Here is a 14,312-nt window from a genome sequence, read left to right as displayed (position 1 = left end):
TAACTTTTAGAATCCTCTATTATTTGCTAACCTCCTTTCACAATTCCTCTTCATTCAAAATCACCTTTAGTTTTATCTTCTCCAAGCATTTAAAAGTTTCCCAGTCCTCTCTCTTCCCACCAAGTTTTCCTTCCTTGTCTGCCCTCTCTTGCTTTTACTTCGGTGTTGCTTTCCCTCATCAGCCACAATGGTCTCATTTTTCCTTTTGGTGTGTACATGTCCTGCACTTTCCTCATTTCTCGCAGAATCTCCAGCCTCTTGAAGCTGCCATTGACCCAAAAGAAGTGTTAAAATAGTACAGGTGTTGACAAGAAAGTGTATCGCAGTTACTTGGAAATTGGATTCTCAACTCGGAATAGAGATTGAACAGAGAAATTCTAAAGTTTATTTTATTAGAAAAAAATTACGTATAATTTGAGGAAAACATATAATACATTTCTGGAAATTTGAGGCCCATATTTTCAAAAGGTAGGTACTATTGTTTATCACTTCCAATTGCCAGAACCTATGAAAGCCCTTTGCAAGACAAGAAACTAAAGTTTGATAAAGTCCTTGATGCCCTGTACCATTCCATTAGCTCTTTCGTTCTTTTCCTTTCTTCCTTTATTATGTTACGATACAATCTGAGAATATGTAAGCACTGATTTATTATTAAGGTTTTAGGTTAGGGAGGGACTATTAAGGGGAAGGGGTCATTCTTTTATGCAGATATAAAGAATCCATTTAAATATGGTAAATGTATAAAGTTGTATACAAACTGCATGCATGAAAATTTTAAAATAAATATTTAAAAAATTCCAGCCTTTGCTGATCTGCTGTCTTGCTTTTCCAATGGACTTTAGCCAATTCCTCTCTCATGCAACTTTAAAACAGATTTATTGCCAGAGTACATACACAACATCACATACAAACCTGAAATCCTTTTTCCTGCGGGCCAGGCAGAATTACCACTAATTGGTAGTGCAAAGGAAAACTGTACACAGCAGAAACTGTAAACAGATAATGAATGTAAACAAACTGCAATACAGAGATTTTTTTTTAAATCAATGACGTGCACAAATAAGAGCATTTAAATAATTGAGATTGTCATTGAGGAGTCTGATGGTGGAGAGGCAGCAGCTGTTTCTGAATCTGGTGGTGCAAGTCTTGCGGCCCCAATACCCCTTTTCTGATGGCAGCAGTGAGAACAGAGAATGTGCTGGGTGATGTGGATCCTTGATGATTGCTGTTGCTCTCCAACAGCAGCGTTCCCTGTAGATGTTCTTGATGATGGGGAAGGGTTTGCATGTGATGCCCTGGACTGTGTCCACTACCTTTTGGTGGGATTTACGCTCAGGGTATTGGTGTTCCCATACCAGACCATGATGCAGCTGGTTAGCACACTTTCCACCACACATTTGTAGACATTTTCCAGGGTTTATGGTGTCATATCAAACCTCCGCAAACTCCTGAGGAAGTAGAGGCGCCAACATGCTTTCTTCACGATGCCTTTGGTGTGTTGGATCTAGATAAGATCTTCCAAGATAGTGATGCCTAAGAACCTAAATGTACTCCCTCTCTCCACCTCTGATCCCCCAATGATCATTGGATTATATACCTCTAGCTTTCCCTTCCTGAAGTCAACAATCAGCTCCTTAGTTTTGGTGACATTAAGTGCAAGGTTATTGTTGCTCCTTCCTGTTTGCTGACTCATCCCCTTTCTTTATACAACCCACTACCGTGGTATCGTTAGCAAATTTGTAGATGGTGTTATTGTCGTACTGAGCCATACATTCATAGGTGTAAAGTGAGTAGAGCAGGGGGCTGACAACACAGCCCTGTGGTGCTCCGGTACTGATGGAGATTGTGGAAGAGATGTTCTTACCAATCCTCACTGATTATGGTGTGGAGGTGAGGAAATCCAGGATCCAATTACACAGTGGGGTGTTGAGTCCCAAGTCGTGGAGTTTGCTGATCAGTTTTGGATAATGGTGTTAAATGCTGAACTGTAGTCGATAAAGAGCATCCTGGTGTATGCATACACTACTCCACTGAAATAGTGACACATTGGACTTTAGCCTTTCCTTTTTAAATTTCACAGTGTACTCAATCATATTGTGATCTCTTCCTTCCAAGGGTCCCTTTTCCTTAAGCTTTTTGGTTCACTTGATAGCACCCAATCCAAAGCAGCTGATCCCCTGGTGGACTCCAAAAAGTCATAGACATTCCACAATGGGGCTGTGACAGGTGGTGAGTGAACCAACAGCAGAGCCACACCTGCCTGACCTCAGCCTCACCAAGGTATCTGCAGAAGAAGCATCTGTCCATGACAACATTACACGAAGTGACCACTGCCCGGCACTTGGGAAGGAAAAGTCCCAGACTTACACAAACTTGTGTGGAACAAGAAGCTTGATGCTGTGCAGGTCAAAAATGTGCTCTTGATTGGGACCACATGAACCTCCTTAAATTTGCATTCCCTTGGCATCACACAAACCCCCTCCAACACTGCTGCACAGTAGCTGCAGAGTGGACCATGTACAAAATGCTGCCACACTATTCCAACAGCACCCAGAAGACCAGAGGACATAGGAGCAGAATAAGGACATTCAGCCCATTGACTCTGCTCTGCTATTCAAACCATACATGGCTGATGCATTTTTCCTCTCAACCCCATTCTTCTCCCCAGAACCTTTGACACCCCACTCAAGAACCTATCAACCTCCACTATAAGACATGGGTGCAGAAATAGTCCATTAAGCCTGCCCCACCATTTAATTATGAGCTGATCTATTTCCCCACTCAGTCCCACCACCAGGCCTTCTCTCCATAACTTTTGATGCCCTAGCTAATCAAGAACCTGTCAATCTCTGCCTTATATACACCCATTGACCTGGCCTCCACGACCACCTGTGGCAACAAATTCCAGATTACCACCTGGCTGAATAAAATTCTCATCTGTGTTCTAAAGGGACATTGTTTTATTATAAGGCTGTATTCTCTGGTCCTAGACTCCTAGACTTTCCCACTGTTGGAAACATCTTCTCCATGTCCATTTTACCAGCCTTTCAATGTTTGGACTGTTTGGATAACAAGGGCAGTAGCTGCCTGGAAGGAATACCAAGCTTCCCTTGCAAGTTGCATGATACCCTGACTTGGAAATACTATGCTAATGCTTCATCATGACTGGGCCCATGATCTTGAACCTATCTAAGCCTAACACCACCTTGAGAGCATCTGCACAGATCTGCACCACTGAAAGAGGGAGCTTGCAATAATTGCTTGGGGAATAGGAATGGGAAATAAATGCCACTTTACCAGCGAAGCCCAAAACCAAAAATGAAAGTTCAGAAGAAAATTGAGTGATGATTATTTGAAACGTTACATGTTTAGGGGAAACATGAGAAGGAATCTCTTCACACAGAGTGAGGAACGAACTGCCAGCTGCAGTGATGAATGTGGTCTCTATTCTGACATTTAAAAAAAATTTGGATAGGTATGGAGGACTATCATCTTGGTTCAGGCTAATGGGACTAAGCAGAATAATATTTTGGTCCAGTCTAGATGAGCTGAAGGGCCTATTTCTGTGCTGTTGTGTTCTATGGTTCTAATCTTGAAGCCTTTTCAGTAGCAATATTAGCCTAATTTGGTGTCTTTGAAGGCCAATAATGCTCTCCTATTGAAAATGGCAAGTAAATGATCTAGAACTCTGAAAATGGTTTGAAAAGATCTGAACAAAATTATGAACAAAGCATAGAGATCTAAAATTTAGAGCAGGTTTAAATCTACAGGTTCTACTTGGACGACCTCAAGACCCACAGAACCAGAATTGAAACAAGTCACCCTTGATTCCAAATAATATGTGTAACTCTCATCATTTCACAAGATCACAAGACCAAGGAACAGGAGCAGGCCACTAGGCTCATTGAGTCCATTCTGTAAATCTACACTCAGTTACTTTACACTAGTTCCAATTTCTGGCCTTTTCCCCATATCCCTTGATGCCCTCACTAATGAGATACTTGTCTATTTCTTGTTTAAATACTTCCATTGATCTGGCTTCCACTGCAGTATGCAGCAGCAAGTTCCACAGATCCACGACCCTCTGGCTAAAGAAGTTCTTTCTAATCTCTGTTTTATACGGATAGCCTCTAATTTTCAGACTGTGACCCTTTGTCCTTGATTCACCCACCAAGGGAAACATCTTACCTGCATCTACCCTATCTAAACCTTTCAAAATGTGAAATGCCTCTATGAGATCTCCTCTCATTCTCCTATACTCCAATGAATACAACCCAAAAGCTGCCAAATGCTCCTCGTACGTTAGCCCTTGCATTCCGTATATCATCCTAGTAAATCTTCTCTGCACCTTCTCCAACAACATCGCATCCTTTCTAAGATAAGGGGCCTACTTCTATGACTGTGACACTCATCCAAACTGTAGGTTGTGTATCTTTATCTTTGTATAGAAAGGAGCGTTTGATCTCCTGAGTTTCTCTGGAATTGGGTTTTTACTTCAAACACAAGTCTCTGCAGACTTTCAAGTTTTAATTACAAATAATTTCCTTCGGTGGAAATTGTGAATGTTCTTTATATTCTTCCAATGAGAGCACAAGGTGTGCTGCCTGACACCATCAGTTGAGCCAGTGGTTCCTGATATTGTGCAGCATTAGAGATACCTGTAGTGATTACATATCCCAGGCCATGATTAGTGATGAAACCCGGCAGCATTGTGTAAGAAATGTGGTGTTAGGAGTATGTGGAAATGATCATTGTCCTAGATGATTGGAGCACAAACAGCAAACTATATCTTTCATTGTGCATGAGGGGAAAAAAATGTCTGGGAATCAAAATTATTTATTACATATCATTTTACACAAATAAATACAAATTTAACTGTTACCAAGAAGATAGTTGCACTATAGATCCTTAATTAGACAGGAATTTTGAATCCAATCACTGATTTACGTGTAGATCAAAGACAACATTAACTCAGACAAAACTTACAAGAACTACAAAAGATCAATATTATTTGGATTTGTACGTGAGGAGCTAAGAGCTGGGGGTTACGTAAATTTATACGTTAGGAGCTATGATCTGGAGGGTTACATGGACATTTGTAGGTGAAGAGCTATGATCGGCAGGGGGGGGGGTTATATGGACATTTGTGCATTAAAAGCTATGATATGGGGAGGCAACAGACCCAGTGTTGCAAGATGGGATTAAGTAGGATACCTCTTATTTGACTAGCCTGCACTCATTGGGCTCAAACACTATCATTTATGCATAATTTCCACAATTTTATGGTGAGGGGGATAGTGCAAAATTTTATGTTGATTGATTCTTAATTAAATGGATAAAAATAGACCTGCCAAGAATAAATTTTGTTTTCATTGGATGACGAATGTAGGGTCTGATAGAACCAATGAACACACTTTAATTCTTTAACAGGACTCTTTCAATTGTAAATATTCTTTATCTTATGAAGGAAATTAAGCAATACATAATCTAGCAATTACAGGTTTGCTGCAATGTTTTATATTGCATAATGTAATCTTCATTGAAATAAACCCCTGAAATATGGAAAACAACTCAAATGAACTATTGGCATTTAATTTTAATAACATTAGCTGAGTTAATTCTTCCATTAAACTACAGAAGGCAGCAACAACCAGCCGAGATGCTTCAGGCCAATGTGAGGGTGGAGTTTATAGTGTTGTTAGTTTATCGTCATCCAGGTGGAAAGCTTCATTTTGACGTCCTTCACTCCTACACAGTGTTTGGCAGGAGATGCCGTTGTCAGCCTCTTTGAAATATGCCTCTTCATTTTCTTCCTCCTTTTCTGCAGCTTTTGCTTTCCTACAACAGTAGAGAGCAACATTTGAGACACCTGCCTTTGGAATAAATTCCTCTCCAACCTCCATGAATTTCCCACTGTCAGACTGCCTGAAACCATGGAACACGACAGAACAGAAACAGCCCTTCAGCCAATCTATTCTGTGTAAAACTATTGTTCTGCTGCCCCATTGACCTGCACCTGGTCCATTTTAACTTTTGTGAAATGGGGCAGCATGGTTAGAACATTACAGAGCCAGCGGCCTGGGTTTGAATTTGGTGTGGTCTGTATGAAGTTTGTATGTTCTCCCCGTGCCTGTGTGGCTTTCCTCTGAGTGCTCCCATTTCCACCCACAATCCAAAGATGCATGGGGTGGTGAAGTGCCAGTTAATGAAGAAGACGAAGGCTGTGTAGTTAACCAGGAATCATGGCTTTTATTAGCAGAAATTAGTGGTACAATAATGAATGATAATGGCCACATACACAGTTATACCCAAGGGGAGTGTCTTTAGTGGTAGAGATAATACATGTCCAATGTCAGTAAAGCAGACTAAGCACAGAGAAAGACTGACAGCATGACACAGATTCATCACAGTTGGAAGATTAATTGATCACATGGGTGTAGTTGGGTGGCATGGGCTCAGGGGCTGGAAGGACCTGTGACCCTGCCATATCTCTAAATTTAAAAAATATTTAAAAATGAAAATGTAATTCCATTGTAGGATTTTTCATTGAACTCAAGAAAAGAAATAAGAAGTTATTTTCTTTATTTCCTATTAAGGCTTCTTCAGGAAAATTTCGACCTGATGGAGGGAAGATTTGAAGATGGGCTCAGGCCTGAAACATTGGTTATATATTTTTACCTCCTGTGAGATCTGCTGTGTTTTTCCTCCAGTCATAGTGTCTGCAGACTTTCGTGTTTCATGTTTCTGTTCATTTATCGCTTGAAACTTCTTGATGATGATAATGACTTTATTGTCATAGGCATTGGGCAATGTACATCTGCACTGAAATTCTTACTTGCTGCAGATGAACAGGTACTTGCAAAAATACTAAAATAGTAAACTGCAATGTAGAAAAGTGCAGGAGAAACTCAACAGGTCTTAGCACAGAAAAATGGTTTTGCAGCATGTAGACAGTCCTTCTGTGGTGTCTGACCTATCCCTGATTTGTGAAACAAGGGGAGATTCATGAGCCTGATGGCTGTCGGAAAGAAACTGTTCTTAAACCTAAAGGTTCTGGTCTTCAGACCTTCTGCCTGAAGGGAGCCGTGAGAAGAGGTTGTGACCAGGGCAATGAGGGTGCCTTGTGTCACTGGCTGACTTATTTTTTTTAAAATTTTTTATTTTTCACATTTGTCTTCTTCTCATCTGGTGGATCTCCACCACCTAAAATGATTGGCTGGCTTCTTTTTTTTTTTGTTAATTTTTTTTTCACACTATGAACCATACCGACCAAAATACACACAAACATTTCCCTCTTGAATATACACAGTGTCTTTTTCTCCCCTTTTCCCCCTCCCTTCCCTCCCTCCTTCACCCCCCCCCACCCACTCAACGTTCAACATATATGATACATTAAACCCATTAAACAATGTCATCACACAATAAAAATAAACAAAAAATTTGTGTCATCTACTTTTACAGACTGGGTCAGTTCATTTCGTCATCTTCTCCTTCTGTCATTTTAGGGGGTGGAGGTCCGCGGTAGGACTTCTCTGTTGTGCTCCATGTACAGTTTCCAAATTTGTTCGAATACTGTGATGTTATTTCTTAAATTATGTTATTTTTTCCAATGGAATACATTTATTCATTTCTATGTACCATTGCTGTATTCTCAGGTTATCTTCTAATTTCCAGGTTGACATAATACATTTTTTTGCTACAGCTAAGGCTATCATAATAAATCATTTTTGTGCTCCATCCAAATCGAGGCCAAGTTCTTTAATTCTTATATTACTTAGAAGAAAGATCTCTGGATTTTTTGGTCTGTTGCTTTTTGTGATTTTATTTAATACCTGATTTAGATCTTCCCAAAACTTTCCACTTTCTCACATGCCCAAATTGCATGTACAGCTGTTCCCGTTTCCTTCTTACAGCGAAAACATCTGTCTGATACTATTGGGTCCCATTTATTTAACTTTTGGGGCGTGGTGTATAGCCTGTGTAACCAATTATATTGTATCATGCGTAACCTCGTGTTTATTGTATTTCTCATAGTTCTGGAGCATAGCTTTTCCCATGTTTCATTTCAAATCTTTATGTTTAGATCTTGTTCCCATTTTTTTTGGGTTTACAGCTTGTTTCCTCGTTCTCTTTCTCTTGCAGTTTGATGTACACGTTTGTTATAAATCTTTTAATTATCATTGTGTCTGTAATCACATATTCAAAATTTCTTCCTTCTGGTAACTTCAGCCTGCTTCCCAATTTGTCCTTCAAGTAGGTTTTCAGTTGGTGGTATGCAAACATTGTACCGTTATACCATATTTGTACTTCATTTGTTCTAAAGATAATAATTTATTTCCCAAAAAACAATTTTCTATTCTTTTGATCCCTTTTCTCTCCCATTCTCTAAAGGAAAGGTTATTTATTGTGAAGGGGTTTAGTTGATTTTGCGTCAATATTAATTTTGGTAGTTGATCATTTGTTTTTTTTCTCTTTCTATGTGAATCTTCTTCCAAATGTTGAGCAGATGGCGCAGTACTGGTGAATTCCTTTGTTGCACTAGCTTTTCATCCCACTTATATAGTATATGTTCAGGTACCTTCTCCCCTATTTTATCTAGCTCTAATCTGGTCCAATCTGGTTTTTCCCTTGTTTGATAAAAATCTGATAGGTATCTTAATTGTGCTGCTCTATAATAATTCTTAAAGTTTGGTAACTGTAAGCCCCCTTGTTTGTACCATTCTGTTAATTTATCTAGCGCTATCCTCGGTCCCCCCCCCCCCTTTCCATAAGAATTTCCTTATTATTTTCTTTAGCTCCTTGAAGAATTTCTCTGTTAGGTGACTGGCTGGCTTCTTGAGGCAGCACCTCCCATACATGTCTGCGGCAGATGGGAGGTCAGACCTGGCTATGTTTGTTGCCTTCTTCAGCCTTTTGCATTCCTGGGCACTGCAACTTGGTGTTATTTTTGTTTGATACTGTTCCTGTGCAGCATTTGAAATGCTTTGTCATGGTAAACATTGCTACATAAATGGAAATTGTTGTGATTATATTCTTCTTTGATTTTATCTTAATAGTTCACAATTGGTAAGTAACCTAATGTTCATCTTAGAGGCCAGTCCTTCAATTTTAAATTGAGATGAATCATTTTTAAAAATAGGAAACTAAAGAGGTCTTGTTGTAAGCTGGCATTCTTTTTTCATACATTTAGATTTGAACATTGGACTCACAGATTGCATGTTGAATAAAAGATGGAACACATTTCACTCTCATGTGCATTTTAGTGGCTGATAAACAGAGGTGCAGCTGTAATAAAATTCATGGATTTTGCATTTGTTCCAGCATTATGCAACTTGTGGTTTGTGGAGATTAGAGTCAAGTAAATAATTCATGCCCATTAAGATCATGAGATATAGGAGCAGAATCAGACCATTTGGCCCATCAACTGTGCTCCACCATGGCTGACGTACTATACCTCTCGTTCCAATTCTCCCTATAATCTTTGACAACCTCACTGATTGACTTGTTAAGTATCATCTAAGATTATGAAGGGTGTGGCTAAGGTGGACAGCCAGCACCTTTTTGCAAGAGCAAATACCTAAGGACATCTGTTTAAGGTGGGTGCAGGAAAATTTAGATGAGATGTCGGAGATGGGTTTTTTTAAACACAGACAGTGGTGGGTTCCTGGAATGGATGGCCAGGGAGGGTGGTGGAGGCTGTTACAATGTGGAACAGTGTATATTGCAAAAGATGGAGTGGTGGAGTTAGCGTAGTGGAAGTGCAACACTGTTACAGTGCCAGCGACCCGGATTCGAATCTGCCACTGTTGGTAGGGAGTTCTCCCCATGTCTGCACAGGTTTTCTCTTTCAAAACTAAGGTAAATTGAGGTACTGGGGTATGAGCTCTTGGGCTGGATGGGTCTGTTACCAGGTTGTGTGTCTAAATTAAAAAAAAATACCTTGGACATAAGAAAAATAGAGGGTTATGTGTGTGAAGTAAAGAAAAAAACTGAATTGTTGTGGATTAGGTTTTCATCAATCGGCACAACGTGGGCTGTAATGTGATGTAATGTAGTGTTCTAATCTAGAACCTATCAACCACCGCTTTTAATATACCCAGTGATGGTCCCTCCAGCTGCCTGTAGCCACAAATTCACTACCTTCTGGTTGAAGAAATTTCTCCTCATCTCTGTTCTGATCGGACATTCTTTTACTCTGAGGCTGTGCCCTCTGGTCCTGCACCCACCCACTACTGGAACATCTCTGGTCCTGCACCCTCCCACTACTGGAAATATCTTTTCTTCTTTCTTCTTTGGCTTGGCTTCGCGGACGAAGATTTATGGAGGGGGTAAAAAGACCACGTCAGCTGCAGGCTCGTTTGTGGCTGACAAGTCCGATGCGGGACAGGCAGACACGGTTGCAGCGGTTGCAGGGGAAAATTGGTTGGTTGGGGTTGGGTGTTGGGTTTTTCCTCCTTTGCCTTTTGTCAGTGAGGTGGTTTCTGCGGTCTTCTTCAAAGGAGGTTGCTGCCCGCCAAACTGTGAGGCGCCAAGATGCACGGTTTGAGGCGTTATCAGCCCACTGGCGGTGGTCAATGTGGCAGGCACCAAGAGATTTCTTTAGGAAGTCCTTGTACCTTTTCTTTGGTGCACCTCTGTCACGGTGGCCAGTGGAGAGCTCGCCATAATAACACGATCTTGGGAAGGCGATGGTCCTCCATTCTGGAGACGTGACCCATCCAGCGCAGATGGATCTTCAGCAGCGTGGACTCGATGCTGTCGACCTCTGCCATCTCGAGTACTTCGACGTTAGGGATGAAAGCGCTCCAATGGATGTTGAGGATGGAGCGGAGACAACGCTGGTGGAAGCGTTCTAGGAGCCGTAGGTGGTGCCAGTAGAGGACCCATGATTCGGAGCCGAACAGGAGTGTGGGTATGACAAAGGCTCTGTATACGCTTATCTTTGTGAGGTTTTTCAGTTGGTTGTTTTTCCAGACTCTTTTGTGTAGTCTTCCAAAGGCGCTATTTGCCTTGGCGAGTCTGTTGTCTATCTCATTGTCGATCCTTGCATCTGATGAAATGGTGCAGCCGAGATAGGTAAACTGGTTGACCGTTTTGAGTTTTGTGTGCCCGATGGAGATGTGGGGAGGCTGTTAGTCATGGTGGGGAGCTGGCTGATGGAGGACCTCAGTTTTCTTCAGGCTGACTTCCAGGCCAAACATTTTGGCAGTTTCCGCAAAGCAGGACGTCAAGCGCTGAAGAGCTGGCTCTGAATGGGTAACTAAAGCGGCATCGTCTGCAAAGAGTAGTTCACAGACAAGTTTCTCTTGTGTCTTGGTGTGAGCTTGCAGGCGCCTCAGATTGAAGAGACTGCCATCCGTGCGGTACCGGATGTAAACAGCGTCTTCATTGTTGGGGTCTTTCATGGCTTGGTTCAGCATCATGCTGAAGAAGATTGAAAAGAGGGTTGGTGCGAGAACACAGCCTTGCTTCACGCCATTGTTAATGGAGAAGGGTTCAGAGAGCTCATTGCTGTATCTGACCCGACCTTGTTGGTTTTCGTGCAGTTGGATAATCATGTTGAGGAACTTTGGGGGACATCCGATGCGCTCTAGTATTTGCCAAAGCCCTTTCCTGCTCACGGTGTCGAAGGCTTTGGTGAGGTCAACAAAGGTGATGTAGAGTCCTTTGTTTTGTTCTCTGCACTTTTCTTGGAGCTGTCTGAGGGCAAAGACCATGTCAGTAGTTCCTCTCTTTGCGCGAAAGCCGCACTGTGATTCTGGGAGAATATTCTCGGCGACATTAGGTATTATTCTATTTAGTAGAATCCTAGCGAAGATTTTGCCTGCAATGGAGAGCAACGTGATTCCCCTGTAGTTTGAGCAGTCTGATTTCTCGCCTTTGTTTTTGTACAGGGTGATGATGGTGGCATCACGAAGATCCTGAGGCAGTTTTCCTTGGTCCCAACAAAGCTTGAAAAACTCATGCAGTTTGGCATGCAGAGTTTTGCCGCCAGCCTTCCAGACCTCTGGGGGGATTCCATCCACACCTGCTGCTTTGCCACTTTTCAGTTGTTCGATTGCCTTATATGTCTCATCCAGGGTGAGAACCTCATCCAGCTCTAGCCTTAGGGGCTGTTGAGGGAGCTGGAGCAGGGCGGAATCTTGGACTGAGCGGTTGGCACTGAAAAGAGATTGGAAGTGTTCTGACCATCTTTTGAAACATCTTTTAATTGAATATCAAACTGCAGTGAAAATTATGAAACTTGGTGATCAGCATTCTGGCTCACTCACTGGATAAACACTTGAGATATTTGACATTTTTGAGAAAACTATCCCACAGGCAACTCAAGCAAATCATATTCATCAAATCCTCAGGTAAATCCTGTCCCACAGGCAGGGTAGAACCATCAGAGATGGTATCTAATGCTAAACAGGCTCTGGGTCATTTCAATTGAGTCTTGGCTCCATGAACTTTTATGACATAAGGCAAAGAAACTGCTCCTGATCACCACCTCCTTAGCTCATACCCCCAGTATTAGCTCCTTAGCTGATCAATCCATACCCCTCAACAAGACTGAGAAGGAACATTTAGAAAGACTCCAATATGTGGTGAGTGCTCCCTCTGCAAAGATTCAAAATCAACAATTGCAGTGCCTGGGGAATTTCAAATTTGCAGTGACTTTTGAAAAAGAATATGTGAAGGAATAAACTGGGTTATGATTTGGCCTGTTCTGTTCATGCACCAGTTGTAGTAGCAACCACAAATATTTCTGCCATCTCTCTCTGTGCCTCATTCCTTGACCTAGAAGTGTCAGATCAAACCATTCCCGGGATTGAAACCTGCAGTATGATTAAGACATGATGGCTGGAGCAAAACTCTTTCAGGATGGGGACCTAACATAATATTTGTCAGTGATAGCAGATGCCTAACCTGTTTGAAGAAATGAGGGACCATTTTAGTAGGAAAAACAGGACTTCCCAGAATTTCCTCCCCACCTAATGGGGAGCCAAAATGGTTATCCAACTGCACGAAAACCAACAAGGTCGGGTCAGATAAGGCAATGACCTCTCTGAACCCTTCTCCATTAACAATAGCATGAAGCAAGGCAGCGTTCTCGCACCAACCCTCTTTTCAATCTTCTTCAGCATGATGCTGAAACAAGCCATGAAAGACCTCAACAATGAAGACGCTGTTTACATCCGGTACCGCATGAATGGTAGTGTCTTCAATCTGAGCTGCCTGTAAGCTCACACCAAGTCACAAGAGCAACTCGTCCGTGAACTACTCTTTGCAGACGATGCCGCTTTAGTTGCCCATTCAGAGCCAGCTCTTCAGCGCTTGACGTCCTGTTTTGCGGAAACTGTCAAAATGTTTGGCCTGGAAGTCAGCCTGAAGAAAACTGAGGTCCTCCATCAGCCAGCTCCCCACCATGACTACCAGCCCCCCCACATCTCCATCGGGCACACAAAACTCAAAACGGTCAACCAGTTTACCTATCTCGGCTGCACCATTTGATCGGATGCAAGGATCGACAACAATCCTTCCAAGGCAAATAGCGCCTTTGGAAGACTACACAAAAGAGTCTGGAAAAATAACCAACTAAAAAACCTCACAAAGATTAGTGTATACAGAGCCGTTGTCATACCCACACTCCTGTTCAGCTCCGAATCATAGGTCCTCTACCGGCATCACCTATGGCTCCTAGAACGCTTCCACCAGCGTTGTCTCTGCTCCATCCTCAACATTAATTGGAGCGGCTTCATCACCAACATCGAAGTACTCGAGATGGCAGAGGCCGACAGCATCGAATCCACGCTGCTGAAGATCCAACTGCGCTGGGTAGGTCACGTCTCCAGAATGGAGGACCATCGCCTTCCCAAGATCGTGTTATATGGCGAGCTCTCCACTGGCCACCGAGACAGAGGTGCGCCAAAGAAGAGGTACAAGGACTGTCTAAAGAAATCTCTTGGTGCCTGCCACATTGACCACTGCCAGTGGGCTGATCTCGCCTCAAACCGTGCATCTTGGCGCCTCACAGTTCGGCGGGCAGCAACCTCCTTTGAATAAGACCGCAGAGCCCACCTCACTGACAAAAGACAAAGGAGGAAAAACCCAACACCCAACCCCAACCAATCAATTTTTCCTTGCAACCGCTGCAACCATGTCTGCCTGTCCCACATCGGACTTGTCAGCCACAAACGAGCCTGCAGCTGACGTGGACATTACCCCTCCATAAATCTTCGTCCGCGAAGCCAAGCCAAAGGAATTGCGAGGGAGAACAATCACTTTGGTTGTGGGGCTGCTGCTTGGAAGCTCAGTTGTGCCCTAGA

At 42.4% G+C, this 14,312-nt stretch overlaps 1 protein-coding gene and 1 long non-coding RNA gene across 2 annotated transcripts in view; one reads left to right on the top strand and one right to left on the bottom strand.

Annotated features, from left to right (window-relative positions):
- Positions 1-7,753, top strand: part of LOC138738983 (uncharacterized) — a 31,365-nt gene extending 23,612 nt beyond the window's left edge. The window contains exon 4 of the long non-coding RNA XR_011341925.1: positions 6,597-7,753. This is a non-coding gene — a long non-coding RNA (uncharacterized lncRNA). The remainder of the gene's footprint in view (positions 1-6,596) is intronic.
- cltrn (collectrin, amino acid transport regulator) overlaps positions 5,434-14,312 on the bottom strand; it is a 52,086-nt gene continuing 43,207 nt past the window's right edge. The window contains exon 6 of the mRNA XM_069890283.1: positions 5,434-5,838. Within this exon, the coding sequence (XP_069746384.1) occupies positions 5,688-5,838 (151 nt within the window). The 3' untranslated portion in view covers positions 5,434-5,687. The remainder of the gene's footprint in view (positions 5,839-14,312) is intronic.

Source organism: Narcine bancroftii, chromosome 7, assembly GCF_036971445.1.
Source record: "Narcine bancroftii isolate sNarBan1 chromosome 7, sNarBan1.hap1, whole genome shotgun sequence".
NCBI classification, from domain to species: Eukaryota; Metazoa; Chordata; class Chondrichthyes; order Torpediniformes; family Narcinidae; genus Narcine; species Narcine bancroftii.
This window is presented reverse-complemented; position numbering and strand designations above follow the sequence as displayed.